The sequence below is a fragment of the Amphiura filiformis genome, unplaced genomic scaffold, assembly GCF_039555335.1.
Source record: "Amphiura filiformis unplaced genomic scaffold, Afil_fr2py scaffold_47, whole genome shotgun sequence".
Lineage (NCBI taxonomy): Eukaryota > Metazoa > Echinodermata > Ophiuroidea > Amphilepidida > Amphiuridae > Amphiura > Amphiura filiformis.
Window position 1 is genome coordinate 411,684 of NW_027305511.1, and position 27,598 is coordinate 439,281.

At 37.7% G+C, this 27,598-nt stretch overlaps 3 protein-coding genes across 6 annotated transcripts in view; 1 reads left to right on the plus strand and 2 right to left on the minus strand.

Moving 5' to 3' along the window:
• Positions 1 to 4,314, minus strand: part of LOC140144281 (uncharacterized) — a 15,205-nt gene extending 10,891 nt beyond the window's left edge. Inside the window, exons 1-4 of the mRNA XM_072166099.1 lie at positions 4,094 to 4,314; positions 1,842 to 1,899; positions 1,417 to 1,510; positions 272 to 459 (exon numbers count right to left, since the gene is read on the minus strand). Of these exons, the coding sequence (XP_072022200.1) occupies positions 272 to 459; positions 1,417 to 1,510; positions 1,842 to 1,899; positions 4,094 to 4,239 (486 nt within the window). The 5' untranslated portion in view covers positions 4,240 to 4,314. The remainder of the gene's footprint in view (positions 1 to 271; positions 460 to 1,416; positions 1,511 to 1,841; positions 1,900 to 4,093) is intronic.
• On the plus strand, positions 4,303 to 27,598 carry LOC140144282 (mitochondrial ribosome-associated GTPase 1-like). 4 transcript variants are annotated; one of them, XM_072166102.1, is made up of 10 exons: positions 4,303 to 4,439; positions 10,772 to 10,954; positions 12,623 to 12,727; positions 13,232 to 13,321; positions 17,566 to 17,713; positions 18,136 to 18,197; positions 18,501 to 18,597; positions 19,525 to 19,606; positions 22,051 to 22,157; positions 23,927 to 27,598. In XM_072166102.1, exons 2-10 carry the CDS (start codon positions 10,778 to 10,780, stop codon positions 24,019 to 24,021), a joined length of 963 nt encoding a protein of 320 aa, XP_072022203.1. In that variant the 5' UTR covers positions 4,303 to 4,439; positions 10,772 to 10,777; the 3' UTR covers positions 24,022 to 27,598. The 4 variants fall into 4 exon arrangements, with proteins under 4 accessions (XP_072022203.1, XP_072022205.1, XP_072022201.1 ...); XM_072166104.1 differs by having other exon boundaries at positions 4,322 to 4,443; XM_072166100.1 differs by lacking the exon at positions 4,303 to 4,439 and adding an exon at positions 8,763 to 9,009.
• Positions 6,098 to 6,514, minus strand: LOC140144267 (uncharacterized). The gene has a single exon (XM_072166087.1). The coding sequence runs from the start codon at positions 6,512 to 6,514 to the stop codon at positions 6,098 to 6,100; it is 417 nt and encodes a 138-aa protein (XP_072022188.1).

Below are 27,598 nucleotides of genomic sequence, written 5' to 3' on the forward strand. Positions count from 1 at the left end.
TTGGCCAATCGGCAGGTAGTTCTCATGGCGTTAATATGATCATCTACTTGCAATCTCACAAATAAACTCCGGAGAATATTTGGAAGAAGCAATTCTGGGATTCTCGCCACAAACAAACACTTTTTTATAATAATTGTGTTACAAATGCAATTGAATTACAAAATGATGTGAATTTAATATTATGTGTCCGCACAATGTCACTGGCATACTTCAATTGTGTCAACAGTTACAATTTTGTGTCGTCACTGAATCATTGTACATGTTTATTTACCTTGATAAGCTGTGGTTTAGTCTTCTCAACTCTGCTTTTATTAGTCCAAACAGTGTGACAATACATATAGCATAGTGCACCTTTCCTCCAATATAAACACTCTATCATCTCTGCATCTAGAGATTCAATCACACATGCTGTAGGACCTAACACTTGATGCACAACTTGCTCTGGCTGCTTTAGCATGTCTGTAGTATAAACAATCATTGGATTATAAAAGAATAGTATTTCTCAGATGTTGCAAAGATTTTAAACTGAAATATTCAATCAAAATAAGCTTGGGATGCTCAAAACATTCAGAACTTACATTTTCATACACATGCAAGTGAAATATATTCACTAATTTAAGGGCTTGGTCACCCACCTTTGCACAGTATTTTTATGGGACCCTGAGTGCACATCAGACACACCAAATTGTATTCTGAATACGAGAAATGTTTTTCTGCTGTCAAATAATTTTGATTGTTTGAAATTTGCGATATAATACAAATTTTATGGCAAATTATTAAAAATTGACATTTTTGACACATTTTTACAGTCCTCAAAGTAAACTTAAATTATAAATCTATTCTTATTCAATGAGTGCGTCTTGTAAAGAATTCACGTAATTTGATTGGTTTTCTGGTGTATAATATATCTCACAATAGTTGCTAGTGATATTAGTCAGGGCGCGCGCCGCCACGCAACGGCGGCACGCTTGTTGCTCCTCAATGATCGCGCGATAATGCGTCTGCGCAGTAAAACACGTCGGCGAGAACTAAGAACGCGATTCGGGCGGCTTAGATGTTCGTGATGGTTTCATTCATTTAAAACAACGGGGGTGGCCTCGCAAAAGTAACTTTATTTTTTTCTGAAAAAAGGCAGTTTTTCTCGCAAAAATTACATTAAAACTGAATATCGTAGTGGAAATATATTGGCCAGCCCATCCATTATGACACGATATTGGATATTGGATAGGCAAAAGACAAAATCCTATCATTTATCATTTATTCTCTAATTAAAAAATGATATACAGACATGTACTTTTTAAGTGTATGTATCTTGGAGGAAAAGCCAACCATCAATGTTGACCTTGTGTATTGAAGATATACCTGTTATGAAGTTTCATAAAAGACCTAAAAATTGTAGGTCTTTTGGTAACTTACCCAGGATCCTTTGCATTCTTTCATACCCATCATGCACTGGAAATTCCTCTTCTACCAGTTGATTTTCTTTAATATATGTCATGTCCAGTACAACCTAAGACGAAAACACATTTATAATAAAACAGGAGGTGGACAGAGCAGGTGGCCCGATTGACAGCCTCATCACGTTACCCCATATGAAGTTTTCAGGTGAAAGCTCATATTTTCCTCATTTCCTCCAGTGAAATTTATAGGCCTGAAATATGATTTACTCTTTCAATGATATAAACAAAAAGATATGGTAGTTTATTGGTACACTGCCAGTGGCGTAGCCAGGATACTAGGAGGGGGGGGGGGGCACAACTTGTAAATGTACCGACAGAAATATTTTACACAGATTTTCCATGCCCTTTGTCATCAAGTCTATAAATGTAAGTCTTTTTTACCTTAGCATACTGCCTCAGTGCATTTATTGCCTCCTTCTCACTCACATTTGTTGTGAAGCTGAAATAAATAAGGTCAAACAAACAAAAGATTGGTCAATCATGCCTTGCAAAAATAGGGAATTCAAGAAGCTCGTTACAGAAAAATTTTGGTTTCAATTTCCATCCTCCACTGGATCTATCATTACCTATACTTTTGAATAACATTTTTTGCTTCAATTTTTCATTAAAAAAAATAGTAATAAAATAATACTTTTTAATGATATTGAATTAAATAAAAAAAGTGCTGTTTTGGGTTTCTTTTTTTACCAATACAATTTTAAAGATCATTATATTGGTACTGAACTGATCCAATAACCAATCCAGTTCAGTTTTAGTTATATACCTACTTCTAAAGCTCCAAGGGACTGAAATCATGCGGCTTTGCACCAGAGCTAAATTAAATATTGCCAAAAGAATGCTATAGTAACAAAAGAATGTAATGCAACGTACAATTTCATGTCAATTAGAAACCTGGACATGATATACATGTGTCATATTATTTGGACCACATTGCCGTGACATGAATGTTACCCCCTCCTCCCAGTGGTGTAAGATAAGAAGCACCAATATTCATAGTGTTGTACGTCCTTGTTTATGCGATGCTAATTCTGCAATCCTGTGATTGGCAAGCAGTTCAATGTCTTGAGTTTAAGGGGCAATATTGTGAAAATCATCAATTTGTTCAGGTATCATGTAGGCCTACGTTTGAATGCAATTTGCCTAAATGAGGCCTGTAGCAGGGTCTTAGCTAGAAATTGAGGGTTGCCCATCATTTGAATAAATTTGCCTGTCCTAATTTGACCTTTAATTTAAAATATTTACCAGACATCTATAGCCCATTGGGGGGGTTCAAAGAGTTCAAATAATGAAATATGTGCTGATATGGCCTTGTTCTTAAATTTGGTTCTACTAAAAAGCCTAAGAGCAATTAGCTTTTCAAAACATACAATTTATGATATAGCATCTGTCAAAGGCATTAATTTTGCCCGTCCCAGGAGCAAACTGGCCGTCTACCAGACAGGTGGCTAGCTAAGACCTTGGCCTGTAGGAAGGATTTTATTGGGGGAACTATAAAAAGGTGTACGGTACTTTTGTCAGAAAAATACAAAATGGTACCCACTGGCTAGTAATTCGCGAATGATTTTAAGTTTCGAAAATAAAAGTACCGGTATTTATTCTTTCCGACCTGAGTGAAGGAAGGTACCTTACGTGGCATCATTTGCAAAATTTGCGAAAAGTTTGACCCCATAACAAAGCTGAAGAAATGAAGATTAAAAAGAACATCAGAGCCATGCTTGAAATAAGCCAAAATATTCACGGGCCTAAACTCGATCATGCAAATTGTAAAATGCTATTAAAAAAAAAAAAATTTATTCCACATTCATACATAAAATTTGTAATATTTACAGCAAGTCATTATTTCCTTGTTTGGCGAGTAAAAGTTCCTTTACTATATGAGCGACTTTCTCTGTTTCTTTCTTATGCTCTTGTTTCATCGCCATAAGTGCCAGCAAAAACTGTTATCTTCATTATACCTGCCACAAACAGTCTGTGATTGGAATCAACTACCAGAGCAACTTACAGATATATTCAAGATCCAAGCAACTTCAAAGAAGCAGTAACCAACCACTACCTCCAATAAACCATCATTCGCAAGCACGCCCACCAACCAACTCGTGTGGCTCCAACTTGATTAGCTTCAACTGGAGCGTTGAGTAGTAACGTACAAGACAAGACAAGACAGTCTTTTACTCTCCAAACAAGGAAACAATCTGTCAGTGAAAAATCCTAATCAGCAATTGCGGACCATGCCGTACAACAAAATAATGTTATCAATTTGAAAGATGCCTTTAATCCTCGAGAAATGTAATTCGGGAGCCCGCCGTATCCGTGAAGCAATCTGGATAAGAAAGAGAGCTCCGAACACCATGAACAGAGACGAGGAGGCCCATTACCTTTAATCAGTAGTCATGTGTATGATCCAAGTTCTGGGCACTGGTACGCCCTCTGTTGGTGTACAGAAGTCGGAAAAAACATCACTCTGAAGATGACCATCGTCCAAGATGGTCGAAACTGTCAGGTCAGTAAAACAAATTGGTTTTGTCAAGATGACTATACCTGAGACTAATAGTCTCAGACTATACTTTATTTTTCTACAAACCTAATGAACCTAGTCCTAGGCTAGGCTCTTCTCTTCAAGAATGTAAGCTTACCTCTGAAGTGCATTCAGCAGTGTGCTACACTGAACTCTCACCACCACAACTTCAGCAGGAAGCTGTCCCAGACTGTCACATTCTTTCAAGATCAAATTCAACTCATGCACAATGGGCTGAATGCTAAAAGACAATTTATCACTCATTATGCTTGGAATTGTTTACTTTTCCGCATTGGTGTACTACAGCTGTGAATAGTCACGTGTAATGGAAGACGGGCTGCGTTTTAAAACTTGCCAATCAAAATAAAATCTTCCCCTGAAATGTAGGAAGGGACGCTGTGTGGACAGTGTGGCTTGTTTCATAATATTGGAAGTGGACATATTTTAATAGCAAGTTCCGCCATGTAAGTATGTAACTCGTTACCGGTAGTAAGATGTGACGCATGTTCTAGACTAGAATTGAATATGCTTGTTTTGGATTGGTGCAAAATTCGGCAGTCATCATGATTCATGGCAGTTACACCTAGCTCGAGATACTCTAGCTAAAATACAGGTTTACATTTACTATCTTACATTATCTTGCCGTACGTTTACGTTTACGTCGATACTCAGCAGGATCCTTTCCGGACGTCATGCCAAGGGTGCAGAAATGTTGATCACGTGCAGACTAGACATACAGGTGCAGCCAACAAAAAACTTGAAAATTGAGGGTGCTGGAGTTGAAGACAACTGGAAAACTCAAATGGTGCGATGAACTGGATGAAGTGCGAGTAAAAACCAAGCAGCATGATTACAGGCTGGATGAAACTCCTCCCTGAAGACTTCCAGGGTTGGTGCAGTTAGTACCACAACTGGGAGGGAGTTCCATAGGCAAACTGTCCTCGGGAAGAATGAGTTCCCATAGAGCTGAGTGCGGCTGGTGATTTTCTTTAGCTTGCTTGGGTGGTAGTTTCTGGTGCTGCTGGTGATCATTGGTGCGAGGTAGTCGGATGCATTGATGGCAACCATGTTGTGTTGAATTTTGTACAGCATGGCCAAGCTGGCAGCATGTCTCCTCCATTCCAGGGATTTCCACTGAAGTTCTTGTAACATGGAGGTCACACTGTCTCTACGCTGGTATCTTTGCAGGACGAACCTGGCAGCTTGGCGTTGGATGCTTTCCACTTTGGTGATATCTTTTTTACTGTGAGGGCTCTAGATTGTGCTGCAGTATTCCAAATGGGGTCTGACAAGACTGATGTATGCCAGATCACGGATCCTAACAGGACAGCTCCTTAGGTTTCGGCCAAGAAGAGGCCTAACATCCTGTTGGCTTTGGTGGTGATTTTACCAATGTGTTTCTGCCAGGACATATCGGTGGAAAATGATAGACCAAGATAGGGATATTCGTTGACAGAGGAGAGTTGGCTGCCTCCAAGATGGTAGTGGGCATCAATAACCTTCTGTCTGCGTGTAAACCTTATCAGGTGGCATTTATCTGTATTAAACTGCATTTGCCAGTTAGCTGACCATTGATGGAGGAGGTTCAGATCCTGTTGCAGTTTGGTGCTGTTATCGATGGAGGAAATTGACTGATACAGAAGGCAATCATCGGCAAACAGTCTCAACTTTGATGTGATGCCATTAGGAATGTCGTTGATAAATGTGAGAAAGAGGAGGGACCTAGCACGTTCCCTGGGGAACTCCTGATGTAACACGTTCCCAGTCAGAGGCTTGGCCGTCGATGACTACTCGTTGCTGGCGTTGAGTCAGGAAGTGATCTGTCCACTGGAGTAGGGGTCCTCTTATGCCATAATGTTTGGTGGGGCACTCTGTCGAAGGCCTTGGAGAAATCTAAGACTATTGCGTCTACCTGCTCACGGTCATCAATGGATCTGGCTAGGTCTTCGGCTGTAAGTATCAACTGTGTCTCGCAAGAGCGGCCTGAACGAAAACCGTGCTGGACTTCGGTAAGAATGTTGTGCTTATTGTAGTGGTCCATGATGTTACTAAAAATAATGTGCTCTAGGAGTTTGCAGCAAATAGTGTGCTTCTGTCTCCCTTCTTGAAGATCGGTGAAATATTAGCAACTTCGCCAGTCAGATGGAACAAAGCCGGTGTCCAGGGACTTTTGGAAGATATAGGTGAGAATGGGTGCAATTTCTGTGGCAAATTCTTTCAACAGTCTGGCTGGAAGGGTGTCAGGCCCAGTAGCTTTCGTAACATTGAGAGATGTCAGAAGTTTTACTACTCCATCACAAGTAACAGTAATGTGCTTCATCGTAGGAAGAGATGATTCGCCAAGGTCGGGAATGTTGGTGGTGTCTTCACTGGTGAATACAGAACTGAACTGTGTGTTGAAAGCCGATGCTTTGCTCTTACTGTCAAAGATGACCCTATTTCCAGCTTTTAAAGATGTAATATTAGCAGGTTCTTGTTTTTTGGAGTTAATGAATTTCCAGAAAGACTTATGCGACTTATCATCAGGGTCACTGAACATGCTGTTCTGGAATTCCCAGTAGTTTTTCCTACAACTCTTCTGCAGCTGTTTCTGGTATTGGTGGAATTCAGACCAGTCTGAAGCTTTACCGGTGGTTTTAGCTTTGTTATACATGCAGTTTCTGCTTCTTCTTAGATTGCCGCCTTATGTCTCTAGTTATCCAAGGTTTTGATGAGTTGGGTCTAGACATTTTAGATGGTATGTGTCTATCCATTAAACCAGTGACATTCGATTTAAACAAGTCCCAGTCTTCTTGGACGGTTTGCTGATCACGGTTGGCAGAAAAGAATGCACTCTGAAAAGCATTCAAATCAGAACGTAGACTGGTCATGTCACCTCTGCCATACATGAAAATCTTCCTAGGCTGTTTCTTGCTGATCTTAGGCTTGAAATTTAGAGAAAAGCATACCATAAGGTGGTCACTTAAACCGCCACTCACTTTGCAGTTTTCAATGAAATTTGGGTGTGAAGTCAAAACCAAATCAAGAATGTTTTTAGTTGCACCTGATATTCTTGTAGGTTCGTGGTTCATCTGGTCCAGAAAATTGTCATTACAAATGTCAAGCAATAAAGCACATTTTGATGACTCATTTGCATACGGCTTGACCACTCTCTCAGGCCAATCTATGTCGGCTAAGTTGAAATCTCCCGCAATTACCAGGACAGCATTTTTATATTTCTGATGGATCTCTCCGATGCTGTCAGCAAGTTGGTTCAGGTTGGATGGAGCAGACTTGGGGTCGATAAAAGGAGCCAATAATTAAAGGCTTGTGACCCTGAATATGGATTTCAATAAACATGAGTTCGACGCATCGGTAACAGTTACATTACATTCAGTAGCAATGAGGCTATCACGGGTCATGATAAAGATTCCACCTTTTCTACTAGTGAGCCGGTCTTTCCTGTAGGTTGTAAAGCCAGGAGGGGTAATTTCGGCCGTAAACATATGACTTTTCAGGTGGGACTCAGTCCCGACAATTATGTCAGGTTTCTGTTCCTGGATGATTGTTTCAAGCAGTGGAATTTTGTTGTACAAACCATCACAATTAACAACGACAGCTTTCAGTTTGTGACTGCGCTGAACTGGAGGAACCCTCCGACTAGGATTGTTGGTTCCTGTCGGTGATGATGCAGCGATAGGTTCACCTATTTCTTCATCAGTTAGCAAAGTGTCCTCAAGCTGGCTGAAGGAGTTGGATAGGAGATTGGGCGAAATATCGAAAATGGAAGGCAAGTTGCTATTATTTGGCTGGCCACAATCAGAGCAAAACCAAGTGACACTGCTCTGGGCATAGGACTGATATGTATCCAATGGCATACCCATGCAGTCTGTGTGAAACCAGTCCTCACACTCTTCGCATTGGAGGCAATGCTGGCCCCATTTAGCCGTTTTTTTGCATACCAGACACGGGTACTTTATGGGACGAGGACCTGGGTTGACTTCGGTATCCCCCGCAAGTAACAATAACATCAAAAAGCGAGTGGAGTTGCTTTTGCGTTTGAATGTTGGTTTCAGGGGTTGGAGCTTAAAAGTACAGTATGCACGGAGTACAGTTCTTATCCTCGATGATCACTGAAGAAAGTGTAGATGAAGGGTCATCAAATTTTAGACCCATCACTTCAATCCAATATGTAACAAAGTTGGGTGATGGTGGGGTATTGAGACAATCAGAAGGTGGGCGTGGCTGAGAGGTACTGGTGTAGACATCACTAAGAGAAGTTACTCTCAGAACGCATAAAAATAATATGTAGAATGTCAGCGTACTATATGCAATGGCATCATGGTGGCATTAGTTGATATAACAAAATAAAGTTTCATACATACAGTTCATCATCTGGTGCTGGGTAAAGAAGGCTATGGAAACAATGTAGAACAATGGGCAGGCTGAGAGCAGCGGGAAAAAGGGTTCGAATTCGCAGTATGATTACAGCTGCTGCACTTGGTGGTAGAAACAAGTCCAAAAAAGCACAAATTTGATGCTCCAAAGATCCAAACTTGGGTCAGTAGTCCGTAGTTACCAAAGCAAGTTTACCAGTGATGGTAATTGACTGATTGGATAGGCATATGGAAAACTAAAAGGGAAAACAAGTGGTTTTTGCCAGAGCGGAGCAAAATTAAAGTACGTCCGATCTGTACGAGATCAACATTGCGTTATCGCAATTTTCAGCTAGAGCTCCAAACGACAAGCTTCCGGGGTTTTTTTTGGAGAACAATACTGTTACGTAAGATGAAGAAGAAACCCGCCTCGGAGCCCGCCCTACTCATTATTTGAATGTACTTATTGCAATTTGCCTCCACACATTACGTAATCAACACAAAGCTTTTGTGAGGATTAGTGAGTGGATAAGAAATTGACAGTGGAGGATATGAAGGACACGCCAATTGTTAGATGTCAATCATGAATTGCCGCAACGTATTAATATTTTACTGCATGGAATTCCGCAAACACCAAGACAAATTATGCCGTATTTTTCCAAAGATCATCTCATGTGAAGTAAGCTGAATGCGATCTGTACTTTTGTAACATTCCGATCGCTTTTGATCACCTATTATCGGCGAATTTGCTTTAAAACACGTGAGTTCATGTTGTGTTTACAAACATAATTAGCATAAATGAAATTATGATGCAATACAATGCAATTTGAATGCGCAGCAGATCTATAGAAATAACGTTGCCCGGTTTTATGCAGAATTAGACCCTGTCTGGTTACACCCATCGAATGTGTGTCATCAGCCCTCAGATCTGTATTGACTATTCTGAAGGAATTACTGCAATGTAAACAAACTAACTCATGGCCCATATGAACATTGTGTACTGGTTTTCAGTACCCTGTTTTCCATGGGTGACTGTAAGAACCCATGGATTCGATCCATGTACATGGGCATGGCAGTCATCATTCATTAAATAAATAGAAGCTTCATCTTCATCTCTTCATCCTCATTAAGAGGCGAGCGCGCTAGTGTTTAGACAAAATAGGACTTCCCCGTCAGGTCTATAACACTAATGCACTTAAATACCTCTGTGACAATCTCCCCCTCCTTGTAAGGCGCGTCCCCGCCCCTTACTTTTTGGACTCACTGCCAGCCACATGAACGCCTAACCCTTTCCGATGGATGGATCCGCCTGGTGTTAAGAAACACCAGGGACCACCGCTGCCACCATTTTTGTCACAAACCGCTCACTGAAGTATCCAGCGCCTCCTCGAGCCACTTCCGGTCCTGCCGGGACTCGAACCCACAACCCTGGGATTAAGAGGCGATCGCGCTAGTGTATAGACCAAAAGAGGACTTCCCCGTCAGGTCTATAACACTAACCCACTTATACCTCCGTGACAGGAGGACATACATACATGTAAAGTCATAATCATGACTTTATGTCGAACTTACTCTGTTGACCTACATTTGTACAAGCACAACAATTTGGCTGATTCCATTTAGGTGCAAGTTGGGACATGTGTAAACATTACTAATATGCCAAAAAATCAAGTTTGAAAAAAATTAGTCAATAAGATCGGACATTATGGCTTCCTTAAATGACCGACTCCTCATTTTTGGTCTACTTGTACTTTTTGAGAAAATTAGTGCTCTAAAATGAGGGATTTGACAACTTGCAAACATGTTTGAATAAAGAGAAATATAAGATCAACAAGGTCAAATTTGATGGGTGCTTTGGGTTTGATACATGTTTGTATATTACCGTACTGACGCGAGTATAGTCCCACCCCGTTTTTTGGGTGAACAAGATGTTTTGTATTTTTAATATGAAAATTGATAATTTGTATTCATGTCATAGTCTATTAATGATTTCAAATTGCCTTGAATTTGAATGCATTTTGAAATCATTAATACAGTATGACATGAATACAAAGTATCAATTTTCATATTAAAAATACAAAACATCTTGAAATTTTTTTTTTTTTTTTTTTTTTTTTTTTAATTTTTTTTTTTTTTTAGGTCAACCATGAATGATCCTAGCATTTAGGTCTAGGTCCAGGGACACTCCAAAGCCGAACAAATAAATAACTTTAAAAAAAATAAATAAATAAAAAAAAATAAAAATTTTAATTTCTGAAATTTTTCGAAAATTTGGGGGTGGGACTTTACTCGAAGGTGGGACTACACTCGCGTCAGTACGGTATTATAATAATTTATGTGGCTGGCTGGCCTGGTCACCGAATACAGCTAGTTCTTTAAAATACTTTAAGACCACTGATTTTGCCCAGTGTTTCACATTTTTTGTTTCTCATCATCTACAGCTCACCATGGGAAGTCGTGTGGTTGGTAGTACAACAGCGGGAGGGCGCTTGTTCCGTGAATTGTTCACATTTGGAAGCGATAGCCTGACTCATTGGTTTCCGTCGCATATGGCAAAAAGTTTTAAGAAGATGCAAGCACAAATGAAGAAAGTTGACCTTGTTGTGGAGATTCATGATGCAAGGGTATCCTTTAATATGCTGTATTACATTATGTGACATTATAGTGACATGATCTGGTCCATGGAGGCCAAAGGAGACATTTTCGAAAATTGAGCTATAATTATTACCTTGCGGTACAATTATTAAGCTATCACATACTGGAAGTGGAAACACCAAAGTCTAGCATACTTGGATTGAAAGTTATGAAGTTGTGTGATGCTAGATTTTCTTACATAATTCATTGTTTTTTACTCCATATTTTGGCCTATAGATCTCAATTTCAAATTTGCTGCCTTTGTGGCCTCCATGGACCAGATCATGTCACATGGTATTACTATTATCAGATATCAATGTTTTATTTACTCCAACTTGACAGTTACGGTACATGAATAGTGTAAGTTGAAAGTTGTCCATTTGAATAAGTTTCTGGAACTTTCTGGTCCAAATTTGAACATTATTATGTTTTGATGGATCCAAGTGTGTGAAAATATTGGATCCAAAACATAATAATGATAAAATTGCATGCTTTACGCCCAATATTTATTGGTCTCGCTATGAGTTTTAAAATATTGGACTCGACTACGTCTCATCCAATATTTTAAAACTCATAGCTCGACCAATAAATATGGGCTCAATTGATCCAAAAAATATACCCAACCTTCAGCTGCCTATGTGTTCAGTGACTTCAAATATGTGTTGGTATGATCTTCATGAAATTTGAGCTATGTACATACTCTATAGAGTTAAATATAATGTTTAATACCAAGCTATGAAAAATATACATTGGATGAAATATAAGTATCATGCCAGTTCTAAAACAGCTGAACAATATTTGAAGGAATTCAAATAACATCCACAGGACTTTGTTTTACAAAATTATTGCAACTTTATTTATTTTGGTATTAGTTTGTTGTGTAGATTTAAGAAAGTTGTATGCAATGGCTGCCTCTTGTTAGATTTTGAAATTACATTTGCAGAGGAATCTTGCAAAAACTTGACACAAATGTAAATTTCATTAAGAAAAATTATTAAATTCTTGTACATCGTGGAACATTCAACTATGCTTGTTACTCTGTGACTAATCATGTTAATACACGGGCGTACAACGCTACTCTACGCGTCCATATTAGTGATGTTATCTGCGTACAACAGCTTACGACGCACAGCCACGCAAAGAGTACATATGTTCCACGATGTACACAAATTAAATAATTTTTCTATACAGCATTGAGTTTGAGATGTTCTTCACATGATCAAAGTTGATCCTGGGAGCATCTCAAGTCACACTACCCTAAGATGTTATACCTTAACAGTGCTACATACAATGTATTATAAACAAGCAAAAGGCAGCTATTGCACATTTGACTTTCTTCACTCACATGATGAGTTATAGAGCATAAGGGACCGTGTACAAACACTTGTAAGGGGGGGCCTGATGCAAAAAAATTCCATCGCAAATGTTCAGGCCCCCCCTTTTTGACATGAAAATTATGGGTCAACCCCTTAGAAAAGCATATAAACTTAATTTTTCCAGTAAAATTTGTGGTCATTTTTTTCAGGGCCCCCTTTTAGGAGGGTCAAAAATTTTCAGGGCCCCCCTTTTTGCATCAGGCCCCCCCTTACAAGTGTTTGTGAACGGTCCCTAAAGTAAAAAATAGGCTGCTTGAAACCTTAACTCACTTTGATTGACAGATCCCATTTACAGGCAGGAATGAAATGATGAGAGAGGCACTGTCAATCAAACCACACCTACTTGTGCTCAACAAGAAGGATTTATGTGATATGTCTAAAGCCCAGGTAAGTTGTCTGAGAGAGGCACTGTCAATCAAACGACACCTACTTGTGCTCAATAAGAATTTTGTCATCTCATGTTGAGATAGATTATATAGAACAAAAAAAAACCTGTTTACAAACAAAAATAACCAAAAAAGTCATTTTGGCTTCGATATAGCCCACTGGTATTATTACGAATAGATACATGTTTATTGCATTTAAGAAGTTAATATCAATGTGCAATTGACAAATACACCTAATAAATGTAATATTCATATGAAGTTTTAAAAAATTTAAAAATTTAATTTGCTTCTAATCTATACAAGCATAGCTTTATTCCTCACATTCCTTTAATGTCCTGTATATGGTGTAAAAATTTCAAACAGAGTCACTCATTCAAGTAACCCCATTTGAAATTCACACTCCCTGTATGGAAATTAACGTCATGTCTTCCCTAGGGTGTATGGATTTCAACTGGAATAGCCATTTGTTTGTAACTGTAATCCATTTATGTCTCCTTATTTGCAGGCAGTAAAAACAAGGTTATTAGAAGAAGAAGGTATCAAGAATGTCCTCTACACAAACTGTGTCAAACAACATAGCGACACTGCAAAAAAGGTGAGAAATTACATCCCAAAAAATGGGCACGGCAACTTTTTTAGGGCAAGTTGATAATTGCCTTGGATTTTCACTGAAAAGGCAAGGCAGCACGGCAGTTTGTAATATTTCAAGAGGGCATCATGCCAACTGTTGAAAATTTGAGAAGGACACCAAGGCAATTTCTCAAAAGTGAAGAAAACACACACAAACATAGATAGATGATTTTATAATGAAGGGGCAGGGCTGGGGCACCGACGGCAACTTCATTAGAGGGCACGGCAAGTGACTGCCTTGGGTAAAGGACATATTTTGAGGGCATTACGGCAGTGGGGGTGCCGTGGGTTAATTCAAGTTGAAGCCCCATTCAAATGCATGTAGCTAATTTCTGTACTTCAATAGAAAATTACACATTTATGTAAAATGTCTAATTAAATGTCTTTAATGCATATCTTTTTTATTATTATTATTATTATTACAAGGATTTATTGAGCGCATTTCCACAATGTCCAATGCGCTTTACATAATAAAAATACATACAAAGTACAACTACAAGCTACAAAAATACATATCAAAAGCCTTATATAAAAATGGCAATATTACCAACTTCAACAACAAAAATATACATAAACATATCTGCATGGAAATTCAAAAGAATAAATTATTATAATATTAAAACCATTGTATTTATATGAAACATCATTAAAACCAACATACATAAAAGTAGCCAAAATTAAAACAAATGACTACGGCTTAAACCTTTGGGAAAAGAAAGCGTTTTTAAAAACTTTTTAAAACATTGCACATTCTGAGCGGCGCGTACGTGCACAGGCAAGTTGTTCCATAGTCTGGGCCCTAAAACAGAAAATGACTTGTCCCCAAAGGAACGTTTAGTACGGGGTATGGCAAGACAAGTTTGATCTTGGTTAGATCTGAGCCCTTGACGGCCTGAGTTGTATTTAGTTAAGACATCTTGTAAATAAGTAGGTGCAGAACCATAAACACAATTGTACACATGCACTAAGATCTTGAATTCAATTGAATACCTGAGTGGAAGAAGGGCCCAACTCCAATTTTTTACAAAAATGAGTTAGACCCAGCATTTTATTGTCAACAGACTGTTCTTCCTTGTGTATGAAAGATGAGCCAAAATCCACTCTCTAAATAGTCTTCCACGTACACTTAATCATGGTTTTCATGGAAGAAAGGCCCAACTCCATGGAGTTGGGCCCTTCTTCCACAAATATAGGGTTAAAGAGGTATTTTGTTCATCCATGAAATCTGCTTTTCACTACAATAAACTTTCTTGCTAACATATTACATGAGTTCTACTTGTGCAATTAATGGTGATTACCTAATTTCTGTAGCTATTTATAACACAGAACTGGCACTTGCAGTATATTAGTGGAAGAAGGGCCCAACTTCAGCTCGTATTAAGACCTCTACCGTTGCCATGGAAACATCATATATAATTTCGAATGTATGTACTATTGTATGTTCATGTATTACAGGTCCCCTGAAGATAAAAACGTTCTGTCTATAAAACTTTTCCAAATATTAAGTTTTTTCTTAATATCTCAAAAACCGTTTTGCTGGAGTTGGGCCCTTCTTCCACTCAGGTATTCAATTCTCTGCTGGACTGGCAACCAATGCAACTCACGAATGAGTGGGGTCGCGCTGGTGCGTTTGCTGACCTGATAAATAAGACGTGCCGCACGATTTTGCAGCTTTTGCAGACGCTGAACATCAGAAGCGGACAAACCCCCAAGCAAAGAGTTGCTATAGTCCAGCCGAGAAAGAATCAAAGATCTCACTGCATGTGCACAAGTAGAACGATCAATATAACGACGAATCCTATTTAAATTTCTCAAATGAAAGTTTACACTTCTACACAAAGAGCTAACTTGATTTTTCATTGCAAGGCTATTATCAAAAACAATGCCAAGATTTTTAATGGAAGCAGATGGGGCAATCACAGATCCACCGATTTTCAAATCAAGGTGAGATACAGTATTTGCGTGCCTAGCAGATGCAATCAAGAAAAGCTCTGTCTTCGAATCGTTTAACTTTAGCTTGTTTGCAAGCATCCACGATCGTATTTCTGCAATGCAGTTGGTAAGCCTACAACGTGCAGCAGCTGTATCTTCCTCAGATTTAGGATTGAAACTAATGTAGAGCTGCGTATCATCAGCATAAATGTGATAAGCCACCTGAAAACGCCTGATAATATTAGCGATCCGGTTGCGCATACGCTGTGAAAATCGGTGGACCTGCGACTGACCCTTGTGGAACACCATACTTTAACGGATGATTTTCAGAATAGTCTCCAAGAACACAAACCCTGTTACTACGATCCCTAAGGTAACTATTAAACCAATTCTTGGCAGAGCCTGTTATGCCAAACTCCCTCTGCATTCGATCAACAAGAATATCATGATCTATTGTATCGAATGCAGAGGAAAGGTCCAAAAGGACCAACATTATTGCTTTACCTTTGTCAAGTTCATTCAACATGTCGTTTTTCACCCTAAGGAGAGCAGTTTCTGTACTATGGGCAGCTTTGTATGCTGACTGATATGTTTCAGTGAGATTGTTGTCCTGGAGATGATTATTGAATCTAGAAACAGCCGGATACTCTATGATTTTACCTAGAGTAGGGAGGTTGGAGACAGGGCGGTAATTTTTAAATAAATCAGGATTGAGAGTGGATTTTTTAATCAAAGGTGTGATAAGTGCTTGATGAAGAAAAAGAGGGAATGAACCAACTCTGAAAGAATTGTTGATAATGGACGTGATGATTGGCAACAATGTATCAACATAACGTTTCAATAACCAGGTGGGGATTGGATCAAGAGGACTGGTCTTGTTGGGAAGCTTAGAAATTATTTTTCTAACCTCATCCTCACCCACATTAGCAAAACTTTCTAAAACCTGTACACAGTTACTCTTATTTTCATAAGAAATACTGCACAACCCATTATTTACATTCAGCAGTTCATTGGCAATTTGACAATCAATTTCAGAAGAAGCATCCTCCACCATGTTCATAGAATCAGAAATATTACAAACCATCAATTCGTTTGAACTAGATATATCACTTACATCGTCAATACTTTGCAAATTACACTGTCCATCAAGCTCAGACCTGATATTAGACACTTTATCGCTAAAATAATGAGCAAATTGATTGCTAAGAGCTACATTGGAACTACACGCAGGTAGTTTATGAGGTGATGAATTGAGAAGTGTGTTTAGAGTTCTATACATGGTTTTAGCATTTGCATTATCTAAAGTTTCTTTGAAATAAACAGTCTTACTATTCATAATCATTTGGTTAATTTTAGAGTTCTGTGCAACAAATTTATCGCGATCTTCATTTGATCTAGTCTTCCTCCACATGCGTTCAAGGGCTCTTCGTTCGCGACGTGCATTTCTTACATCATCAGTATACCATTTTGGATTACTAATCTGTTTCTGCGACCGCGTTTTTTCATGACAATGTTTATCAAGAACCTCGCGAATTGAGCGGTTGTATAATTCAGCTTGAGCGTTCGGATCATCCATAGAGAGAATACACTGCGTTGCGTTGCCAAGATCAGAAGTAAAAGATATCAAGTCCAAGTCTTTATATGACCTGGAGGTAAATACTCTTCTTTGAGGAGGCGCTTTTAACCTGTTAATTCTACATTGGATCATATGATGGTCGGATCCATACCTAAATGGCAAAACAGTGCAAGACGAAAGAAGATTATCCTCCGGACGACAAATAACATGATCAAGTATGTTACCACTGATATGCGTTGGTTTATCAACATATTGCTTCAAATCATGCTCTGTAAGGGATGTGAGGTACCTTGAAACATCAGGTTTAGATGGTTTGTTAACGTGAACATTCAAATCACCCATTATAAGTGGTTTACCGGGAAGAGAAGATACTACACTTAGAAAATCATCAAAACTCTTCATTATCTTTTGGCTTAACCACTAGCAGGCTATGTTAGCAGGAGGTGCCAAATTCTGAATTTGGATGATTTTAACGATCCATCAGATGAGCAAATCAATGAATAGGCCTTTAACTTTGTTCTGGCTTTTTTTGTCATTCTCAATGTTTCCTAGAGCATAATCTTATCCCATGCTGCATAATATAGCCACTGTTTCTGTCCCAATGCAAAATCTCACTCAGGATGTCCTTTAAAAACCGCGACTGTAGTTTAGCTTGTTCAAGGAATTCATGCCAAAATAATGAATTCTGGGTTTTTTTACAGGTTATTCCTAAAATTGAGAAAATTCTTAAAGAGGAGGCGAGGTTTAATCGAAGTGAGGAGCATCATTATACGATTATGGTGACTGGTGTGCCAAATGTTGGCAAATCATCACTTATAAATGCAATGAGGAGACTGAATATTAAAAAAGGTAAGAAAACATCAATGGCTTAGTGGCACAAAGATGTACAAATGTATGTCCATTAGTGAGGATTTTGAATACTTTAGGTATAAAACCTCTTTGGTTCTAACAATTCGAAAAGACTTTTCTTTCATGATATCTCAATTTGAAAAGACCCTGTTTTCGGAATGACTTAAAAACATGTTCACATTTTTCAAATAAAGGAATTAAAATTTTGTGTCTAATTTTAATTGATTATGTAATATTGTTTTGGTATCAAATTTTATATACCAGAGTCTTCAAGTCCCAAATTCAAATTGCCTCAAACTATTTTATTTAAAATGTATTCAATGACAGATTATTTGGTATTCTTAGCCACAAAATAGAAGACTGCTTCCAATTTGTGTAAAGTGTTACTTTTTTAATTAATTAATGATCACCCTTTAATTCAGGTAAAGCAGCCAGAGTTGGCAAGATGCCGGGGGTAACAAGATCAGTCATGAATAGAATATTGGTAAGTATTTTTTGCCTAATTATATGAGATATATATTCACAATAGTATCAACCATTAAAAAAAAAGTGAAAAGTTTAAGGCAGCAGAATTAAGAATCCTTCAAATCTTTGCCACTAAAAGTCTAGGAGACTTTTGTACAGCAGGTGATGTCAGTGGTGAAACAACTACATATTGCTTTGATTAGAACCTGCCAATGCAAAAATCAAACATGGAGTAACTCTCAACTTGAGACGATACTATAGACGAATTTTGAACATATGTGTCTTCATTTATAATACAGTTCTTTTCCTTGTCATTATACAGGTCTCCGCCTCGCCACCAATGTGGTTACTAGATACGCCTGGTATACTCACACCCTATGTGAAGGATGTAGAGACTGGCATGAATTTGGCTGTGTGTGGTAAGTTAATGTATGAAGAAGAAAATAACATTTTAGGCACAATCATGCCCTTGAATTTTAATATTAACCATGTAAAAACTCCCAGACATGCATCTTAAGTTTCTCTCTTATGATCCCATTCATCAATTGAATACATTTCCACATGATATAATAATAATAATAATAATATTAGCGACAAGGCACATATCCACTCAATTAAGAGCACTCAAGGCACTAAAACAAAAACTAACAAGACAAAGAAAACTGGAACTAAATTAAGAAACATAACTTAAGAATTACAGAATGTCTCTGACATAAGATGAGTTTTTAACAACTTTTTAAACACAGTTACATTTCTAGCAGTTCTAATATAAATAGGCAGTTCATTCCATATAACGTGGAGCTGCGATTGCAAATGATCTGTCACCCCATGTGCGGTTGGATTTTCTTTCTTGAAGAAGTTGCATGTTTCCAGATCGAAGCGTACGGGTGGGAACATAATGTGAAAGGAGTACAGATAAATATGACGGAGCAATATCATTAATACATTTATATACAATCAACATAAGTTTAAAAACAATGTGACAGGAAGCCAATGCAGTTCCTTTAGGATTGGCGTGATATGGCAATATTTTCTGGTGAAAGTAAGAATTGAGCGGCAGTGTTTTGAATTTTCTGAAGGCGATAGAGTTGGTTTGCTGGTAATCCATAAAGAAGTGCATTGTTGTTATCCAAACGAGAAGAGATGAATGATATTACTGGCTTGTACAGATCCGCGGCAAACAAAGAACATCAACTCAGCAACCAGGATGTCTTGAAACTACCAACTTGAGCTCTTGCGCTCATTCCGTGGTAGCAGTTCACATATATATACATGTATAGTATACATTGTATAGTTTATAAAAATATTGACTTTGACAGTTCTGATTATCCCTTTCTTGTTTTCAGGTACGTTGTTAGATTACATGGTGGGAGATGAAATCATTGCAGACTATTTATTGTATACACTTAACCAATATAACAAATTGAAGTAAGTATATTTATGTGTGTATGTGACCCGATTTAGTCCACTCAGGCTACTGTCGGCAAACACAAAGTTATTTTATAGCCGGGGGGATTTTTGAGCCAATTGAGATTTTGATCTGTGGTGTACAATGTATATAGCCAGGAATTTTATCTTTACCTACCTACCTACTAGTCAGCTTCATGCAATTCGGCACATGCTGCCTGGCTTAAGAGATGCTTCCAAGTCCTACAGTCCAGAGCTGCAACCTCAGCCTCCTTTACAGTCCACCCTAGGGCCAGCCTTGAGATGTCTCTGTGGATGACGTCTCTCCATGATGTCTTTTTTTTAAAGTTTTTAAAAGTTTTTTTCTAGCTTAATTCGCATGATTTTTTTTTCAGAAATTTAAAGAAAATTGACCAAAATACAACAAATGCCAAATTAAAGGTCATTTAAAGGTCATTGACCTTTTAAAATGTTTAGCCTGAGTTGACTGGATTGGGTCACGTATATAGACTTGAGCCTTGACTCCAATATAACCCTGTGCATATCATTATAAATATTGACTCAAGGTTAGCGGATTGTAAAACGGTCATGAATGAAGATATGCTAGCAAATCTTTCAAATTTAAAGCGCACCATTTTCTCCTTCAAATTTGAAGCACACCTTTTTTTTTATTGGTTTCATTTCATTTCAATTTTATTTATACGGAAAAGCCCAGATCAGCCCTTGAGCTGGTCTTCCCTGAGGCCGTGTTGCTACATAAATTTACATGTTACATGACATCATTAATCAAGGATATTAAAAGTAAATGGAAATACAAAACAAGTATAAAAACTATATATGACAAAGTGATAAAATATAAATTAAACATACAAAGCAAGTACAATTGACAAAATAATACGGTAACCAAAAGCAAACATTTAGGCAAAGTTCAATTCATAATTACAGTAAAGCAATCTCCTGAACGCTTAGCAGATCTATCGCACAACTGTGCTTCAGCTGAGAGATCGTTCCATAGATGAGCACCCCTGTACGAAAGACTCGTTTCTTAAAGTTATTTGAAGGAAAAGGAACATCAACATTATTTGGATTACGCCTGAGATTATAATTATATTCCTTTTTTTCTTTTAACATGCAAATATTATCAGGAAGTATGTTGTTTGTAACCCTGAACATGAACTCTGCCAAATGGATGTTTCTTATTTCAGCAAGTGTCAACCAGCTAAGTTGATTAAGAACTTCAGACCCTGATGTGTCCCAAGGAACATTGCAAATATATCTAGCAGCTCTTGCCTGCATTAGATTTGCAACTTAATTGAATCTGTTTTGGTACAATTACCCCAAATTATATCACAATAATTGAAATGTGGTGCAACAATAGAGTTGTATATAAGCTTGAGAGCACTCATGGGAACTAATGACTTAGCCCTCCTAATCATAGAAATACTCCTGGCAGACTTCTTCAACAAATAATCAATATGATCATGCCAATTTAAATTACTATCAATTATTATACCCAAGTGGGTGCAAGAGAAAACTCTTTCAATAATATCACCATTAATATGAACATTCAAAACATCATCATTAATTTTAGCCAATCTTTGTGGTGTTCCAAGCATAATAAATTTAGTCTTATTTACATTCAAACTTAGCTTATTATTGTCAAGCCACTGTTTCATTGAAGAAAGGTCATTATTAAGGTTTTGTACAATATCAGCTGGGTTTTTGTCAGCACAGTAAATAATGGTATCATCAGCATACATGCTGATCTTAGTAAATTTAAGACAGTTTGGTAAATCATTAATGAAAACAATAAAAAGGAGAGGTCCAAGTATTGAACCTTGAGGCACTCCGTAACTAATAAGATCAAAATCAGAAAGAGAACCATTAACAGATGTAGCTTGGGTTCTGTTTGAAAGATAACTACTGAACCAATCAATACTGTATTTGCTGATTCCATAACACTGCAATTTTTTGATCTGTGTGTTCCGCACAAAAATTGCAGACGAGAGTAAAAGGGCAGTTTGTGTACGATGTGGCAGTGACGTTTCAGGGGTATCCCTTCTATTAAACATTCTGAAAGCAATGTTGATGGTTTGTGTAATTTAGTATGGTATTGGGATATTCCAGTTGAAATCCATATACCCCCTATGGAAGACATGGCCTTGGGTGTAGATTTCAAATGGAGTCACCTGTTCAGGTAACCCCATTTGAAATTCACAATCTTGTGTGGGAGATGAGGCTATGTCTTCTATAGAGGTGTATGGAATTCAACTGGAATAGCCCATTACCTGTAAGCCTCCACCAAGTTACCCTTATCAAGACAGGGATTACGGAATAAAGCTGTCTAATCCATCAATGAAGTCTTGACAAGAGGCTAATGTTCATGTATGCTTATGTAGGATACCTTCAGCAAATATAAGTGTGATAATGATGTTTCTTTTACATCGGTCTGTCTTTCTACACAGATACTGCAAAGTGTATGATTTAGATGGCCCGTGTGATGACATATTTGTATTTTTAGCTCACATTGCCAAGAAAGAACAGAAAACGATCCGAGTTAAGACATATCAAGGTAAGATCAAAGAAATTAGAAGTATTAAAGATGAAAGGAAAAATAATATCGAGGTTATACTTTGATCAGCTCGTAATCGGCAGGCCTTATAACATCGCTGTGTTTTTCGTATGCTGTGACAATCAAGCCCAAAGACTTGTACTGAGACTAATTTCAGTTGAAGCATTCTAATTTTTGGAAAAGACATGTTTCATTCTTATAACCTGAGAGTACTAAATTAAGAGAGGCGCTACTTCGATCGCTAAAGTGAGGACAGTGTGAGCTCAGTAGCTGTGTAAGAGTCTGTTCGTCACGCCGCAAATGCCGAAAGGCGATTGTGAATATGTAATGATATGAATGAGCTATAATGTGACGTAGTTTCGAAAAGGCAGTGTTATTAGATGTATGTGGTTCATTGAGCGGAGCCATTATGCCCATATTAGGCTGTTGTTGTGCAGACGTCACACTCTGCGAACGGTACAAAAAGGTGACTGATAGATATATTACGACATCGACATGGCAGCAGACAGATTGCGCTGTCCTCTGACCCTGACTGTTGTCACATAGACAGACCGTGACCTGGGTAAACACGTACAAAGCAGGGGATGCTACTGTTACACAGGTCTTGTCCTCGGAATCGATATAGGCAATTTGTACAGAGTGCCGCTTGTCTGCTTGCTTATCATTTAATTAAAGTAACAGAAAAAAGTAAAAATTTAATGCTTAGACTTGTTCCAAGACTTTGATTTATGTGACTTGATTGTCTGAAAATATGCCGAAAATGATTGACAGTGTGTTTCAGAGGCCCAAGTTGTTGTTTTTTTACTCTGGCTTAAATAATAAATCAATAATAATCAATAAACTGGTAGACTCCAAAATCAGAATTGTTCAGTATTGAGTGAGCCATTATAATTATGCAAGATATATTGCATTCAATAAATAACTTTTATTGTCACTAATCAAGTAATCATCTAATTATAATATAAACTCTTTATGGCCATTTTACTATTGAACACTTTAATTTTAATAAACACCAGTATAATTTTGAGTTCAACGGAATACATTCATCATGATTAATAATAACATTTTTATCAAAATTCGACGATGACATAATCTAAACTGCTGGCAGAGAAGAACAACACTATCTTGCACTGATCAACACGCATCCCTGCGTAAAGCAAACTGGGTCACGCGAGGACCCTGCGGTGCTCTGTGGCTTGTTTAACAATTTGTAGTGAATGAGGTGTTGATTTTGATGATGCGATTCCTTCAGTTAATCAGGGCCCTCTTAAAGGAGTGTTTTGTGATCCTGGCATCCTCTTTTTATGGCATTTTTCAGTACATATCCACAAAAAAAGCCTATTCCCAAAATTTCAGTTGAATCCGATTTTGCATTTACGAGTTATGCATGATTATGTGTATTACACTGCTCCATAGACAATGCGTTGTAATTTCGTTCTGGTGCACCAGAGCGAAATTCAAATTTCAGGATATCTTTGCTAAACGAATTAATCTGCAAGAAATATTTTGTACATAAACATTATGTACCCAGAGGTTTCCAGTGATATAAAAATCTCAACTTTTTTTGAGAAAAGTGGGGGGATGAGGCTGTGGATCACGAAATGCCCCTTTAATATGTTTATGCTGTGTATGCGCTAAAAATGTAACCAAATGCTAACATTCTTCTTTTTGCCAGGAAGTTTAGTATTGTTTTGATTTGATGGTCTATAAATTAAATTATTAATTTAATATTGTTTTATTGTTTTCTTCTTAATTATTATTATATCCAGGAAGCATGTCAGTAAGGTGGAACATCAACAGTGCTGCAGTGAAATTCATTAGAGATTTTAGAGATGGACAACTGGGAACTTTAACATTACTATGATAATAATTAGTTAGATGGAACATTAATTACCAGCGCTGCAGTGAAATTCATCCGAGACTTCAGAGATGGACAACTAACAGTGTTGCAGTGACATTCATGCGAGACTACATAAGAGACAGATGGACACAAGGGAGCTTAAAGGGGCATTTCGTGATCCACAGCCTCATCCCCCACTTTTCTCAAAAAAAGTTGAGATTTTTATATCACTGGAAACCTCTGGCTACATAATGTTTATGTACAAAATATTTCTTGCAGATTATTTTGTTTAGCAAAGATATCATGAAATTTGAATTTCGTTCTGGTGCACCAGAACGAAATTACAACGTATTGTCTATGGAGCAGTGTAATACACATAATCATGCATAACTCGCATAAGCGCAATATCGGAATCAACTGAAATTTTGGGAATATGCTTTTTTCGTGGATATGTACTGAAAAATGTCATAAAAAGAGGATGCTAGGATCACGAAATACTCCTTTAAGGGCCTGTTGGTCCCTTGCAGTATATGACATATCTATAGGCCCTCCTTAAATTGTATGGGTTTTTGGCAAGAGGTTCTGCCTAATTTCCAACTCGGATGATGAGAACACTTATGTAAAAAGGGCTGGGTCAAATATTGTGAAAAATATCAGATGAGGAAAGATTGGGCTATTCCAGTTGAAATCCATACACCCCTAATGAAGACATGACCTTAATGTTCCACACATGGTGTGTGAATTTCAAATGGGGTTATTACTTGAATGGATGACTCCATTTGAAATCTAGACCCAATAGAGGCCTTGCATGTGACGTATCATCCCGTAAATATGGCGGACTACTCAAATGCATTCAACAAAAGCATGATTGCAATCTACCGTGACAGTTCGTCTAACCCTGCACTACGAGCAAATAGGTTGATGACAACATTTGATTGAATGGACTGCACTCCGCCATAACTATGGTGAAGGACACCGGTTCAAATCCTGTTTGGAGCCAATTTGTTTGGATGCAGGGCCTCTATATGGGAGAATTAGATCTTCTCTTCCAAATGGGGTGTATGGATTTTAACTGGAATAATGATTGCACTCTTTTGATATTGATTATAAGATAGGATAATCAAGAGCCTACTGAAGTGCACAGTGGTGGCACCAGGAATTTTTTTCTTCTAGAGGGAGAAAACTCTGGACAATTGTCTAAAAATGGGTAATTTTCACCCTAATTAGTAGGTGGTTTTTCGCCCCAAATGGGTGATTTCGTCCAATATAAGGGTGATTTACGCCAAAATGTGACCATTTCACCCAAAATATGGCCATTTCGTTCAAAATATAGCCATTTTCTGTAAAAATTGTTCTGACTGGAGGAGCAAAAAAAAATTGGGGTGGGGGAAAATGCTGCCCTTGTCTCCTAGCTGGCACTGCCACTAGAAGTGCATATAAACAAGAATTTATAAAATTGAAATAAAAGATATATACATGTATTGCAAGTGTTTTCCCAGCTACTGAAGTGCATTGGGAATGTAGTCCCAGATTTTATTAACTAATCCTGATTTCTGACATGAAGGACATTGACTTACCATATTCTACCTAATAGCACCATCCAACCTTTGTTATCACATAACCATTGAGGTATAGGACATTTTTTGTGTTTGCTATAGCCCCTGAATGAAATTTATATTTTATTCTTTTTATGGGCATTTTAGTGTATAACTTGAGGGTTTTTCAATATTGCTGACCATTTCTGTAATCCTCACCCCAGCCCCATAGACTTCACATGCAAGACAAAAAGGCCCATTAAAATTGAATGAAATTTAATTTCATGTAAAATTCACACAAAAATGCGTTTTGAGTGATTACAAAGATAATTTTAAAATACTTTTCATTGGGGTCTTTATTTTTTCAATGTATTGCTTGTACGGTGAAATACGGGGTCATTTCACAATAAAATGTCCATCTGAATGAAACAAAGGTGCTTCAAACAGCACCCTATTCTTTCTGTAATATGCACCCCTGGTATATATTCAAGTGACAATTAACTGTCCACTTGGTACTGCCGATGCTGGGTCACATGATGGCCGGATAAGGGACTTATGGGGTGTATTTTGACATCTTTAATAAACGACACATATATATAGAGTTTTGTATATTTTAATATCGCACCCATTATAACTGGACTTATGAGGCATACAAGCCCATAATATTAGCCACGTTTTATTTTCAACTTTCACTTTTAAATCTTAAAAAGTGCAACAAATAAAAAAATCTAGCATTTCATGATATACAGTACAAAATCATAAGTATACATATACTACAAAAATCATGTTAGGTCTACATACTATTACACATGGTACCAATTTAGCACCCCTCTTAGCATTAATGAATTGGTCCAGTTGACAGATTACATCATAGAAAGTCAAGAGCAGTATTATTATTCATGGGGGAGATTTATAGGAAGAGACAAAGCAGTTTTTCCACATTCATTATGTACATATGCTATTTTTAGATAGAAAAAAACCAAAGCAAATCATTGAAATATAAAATTCAGCACATAGTCTGCATGGACAGAAAGTGAGTACATTTGTAATTCTACTCATAAACAAACCTTAAGTGGTAGATAACTTTTGGGTGTTAGCAAGTATAAAACCGCAATGTAATTTAACATTTTGGAAAGTCAAAATATAGACAAAATTGTATATCGCTATGAGTTTGGCAGAATGCCGAAAATAGATCTTTCATGTTATACCGAGATGCCAGTCAGTTTCACTCAAAAAACCTGAAAAGCCCAAAAACAGGCTGAAAATAAATAAAAACGCAGGAATTTGAACTCACAAAAAACCTGAATTCAGGTTAAAACCTGAAAACTGGCATCTCTGATGTTATGAATTATCTTGAATTATAGATGGGATCATGTGGCGTGCCACTGCACTTAACTAACCCTGTATGTTGCCCTCTTTTACTCATTTATTATGCTGAATCACAGTTACATATAACTGATATGCTGCCCTCTACCATTGATCCCTTGCACTTATTGACTTTTCAGTAAATCCCATAAGCCTTTGCAGGTAGACCTGTGATGTTGTCAGGCCGATGTGCACATCTTTACTGCGCACTTCACAGCTTTGAAATGCGCAGAAACGATATTCACTAAACGATGTGCGCATCAAGGTTACGTCAAATGACGACATCTCAGGTCTACTCGCAAAGGCTTATGGGATTTACCAAAAAGGTCAATTTCAAGAGAATTCATGCGAAACCTGCATTTAACAAAGACAAATCGCTTTTCTGCCAAACTCATAACCATTGTTGGACGTAACAGCCAAGTTATTACAAACTATTCTTTGGTTCACCTCAAGTTCGGTAGTGACATCAAAGCTTTTTCCTGATTGTGCTGCAAGCGTGCCAATAAACCGCCCTTGTACATGTACTTGTCTGCTCTGCACGATTATACTTTATGCATGTGATTTGATACTGCAACCAGCAAAATATGCACCTACGTCACTACTGAGCTTGAGGTGAACCAACGAATATACTTTTCTTTACAGGAGCTTTCCATGCACTTAGCTACACATGAGAGTCAAAGCAGCACTTAACAAAATTATAA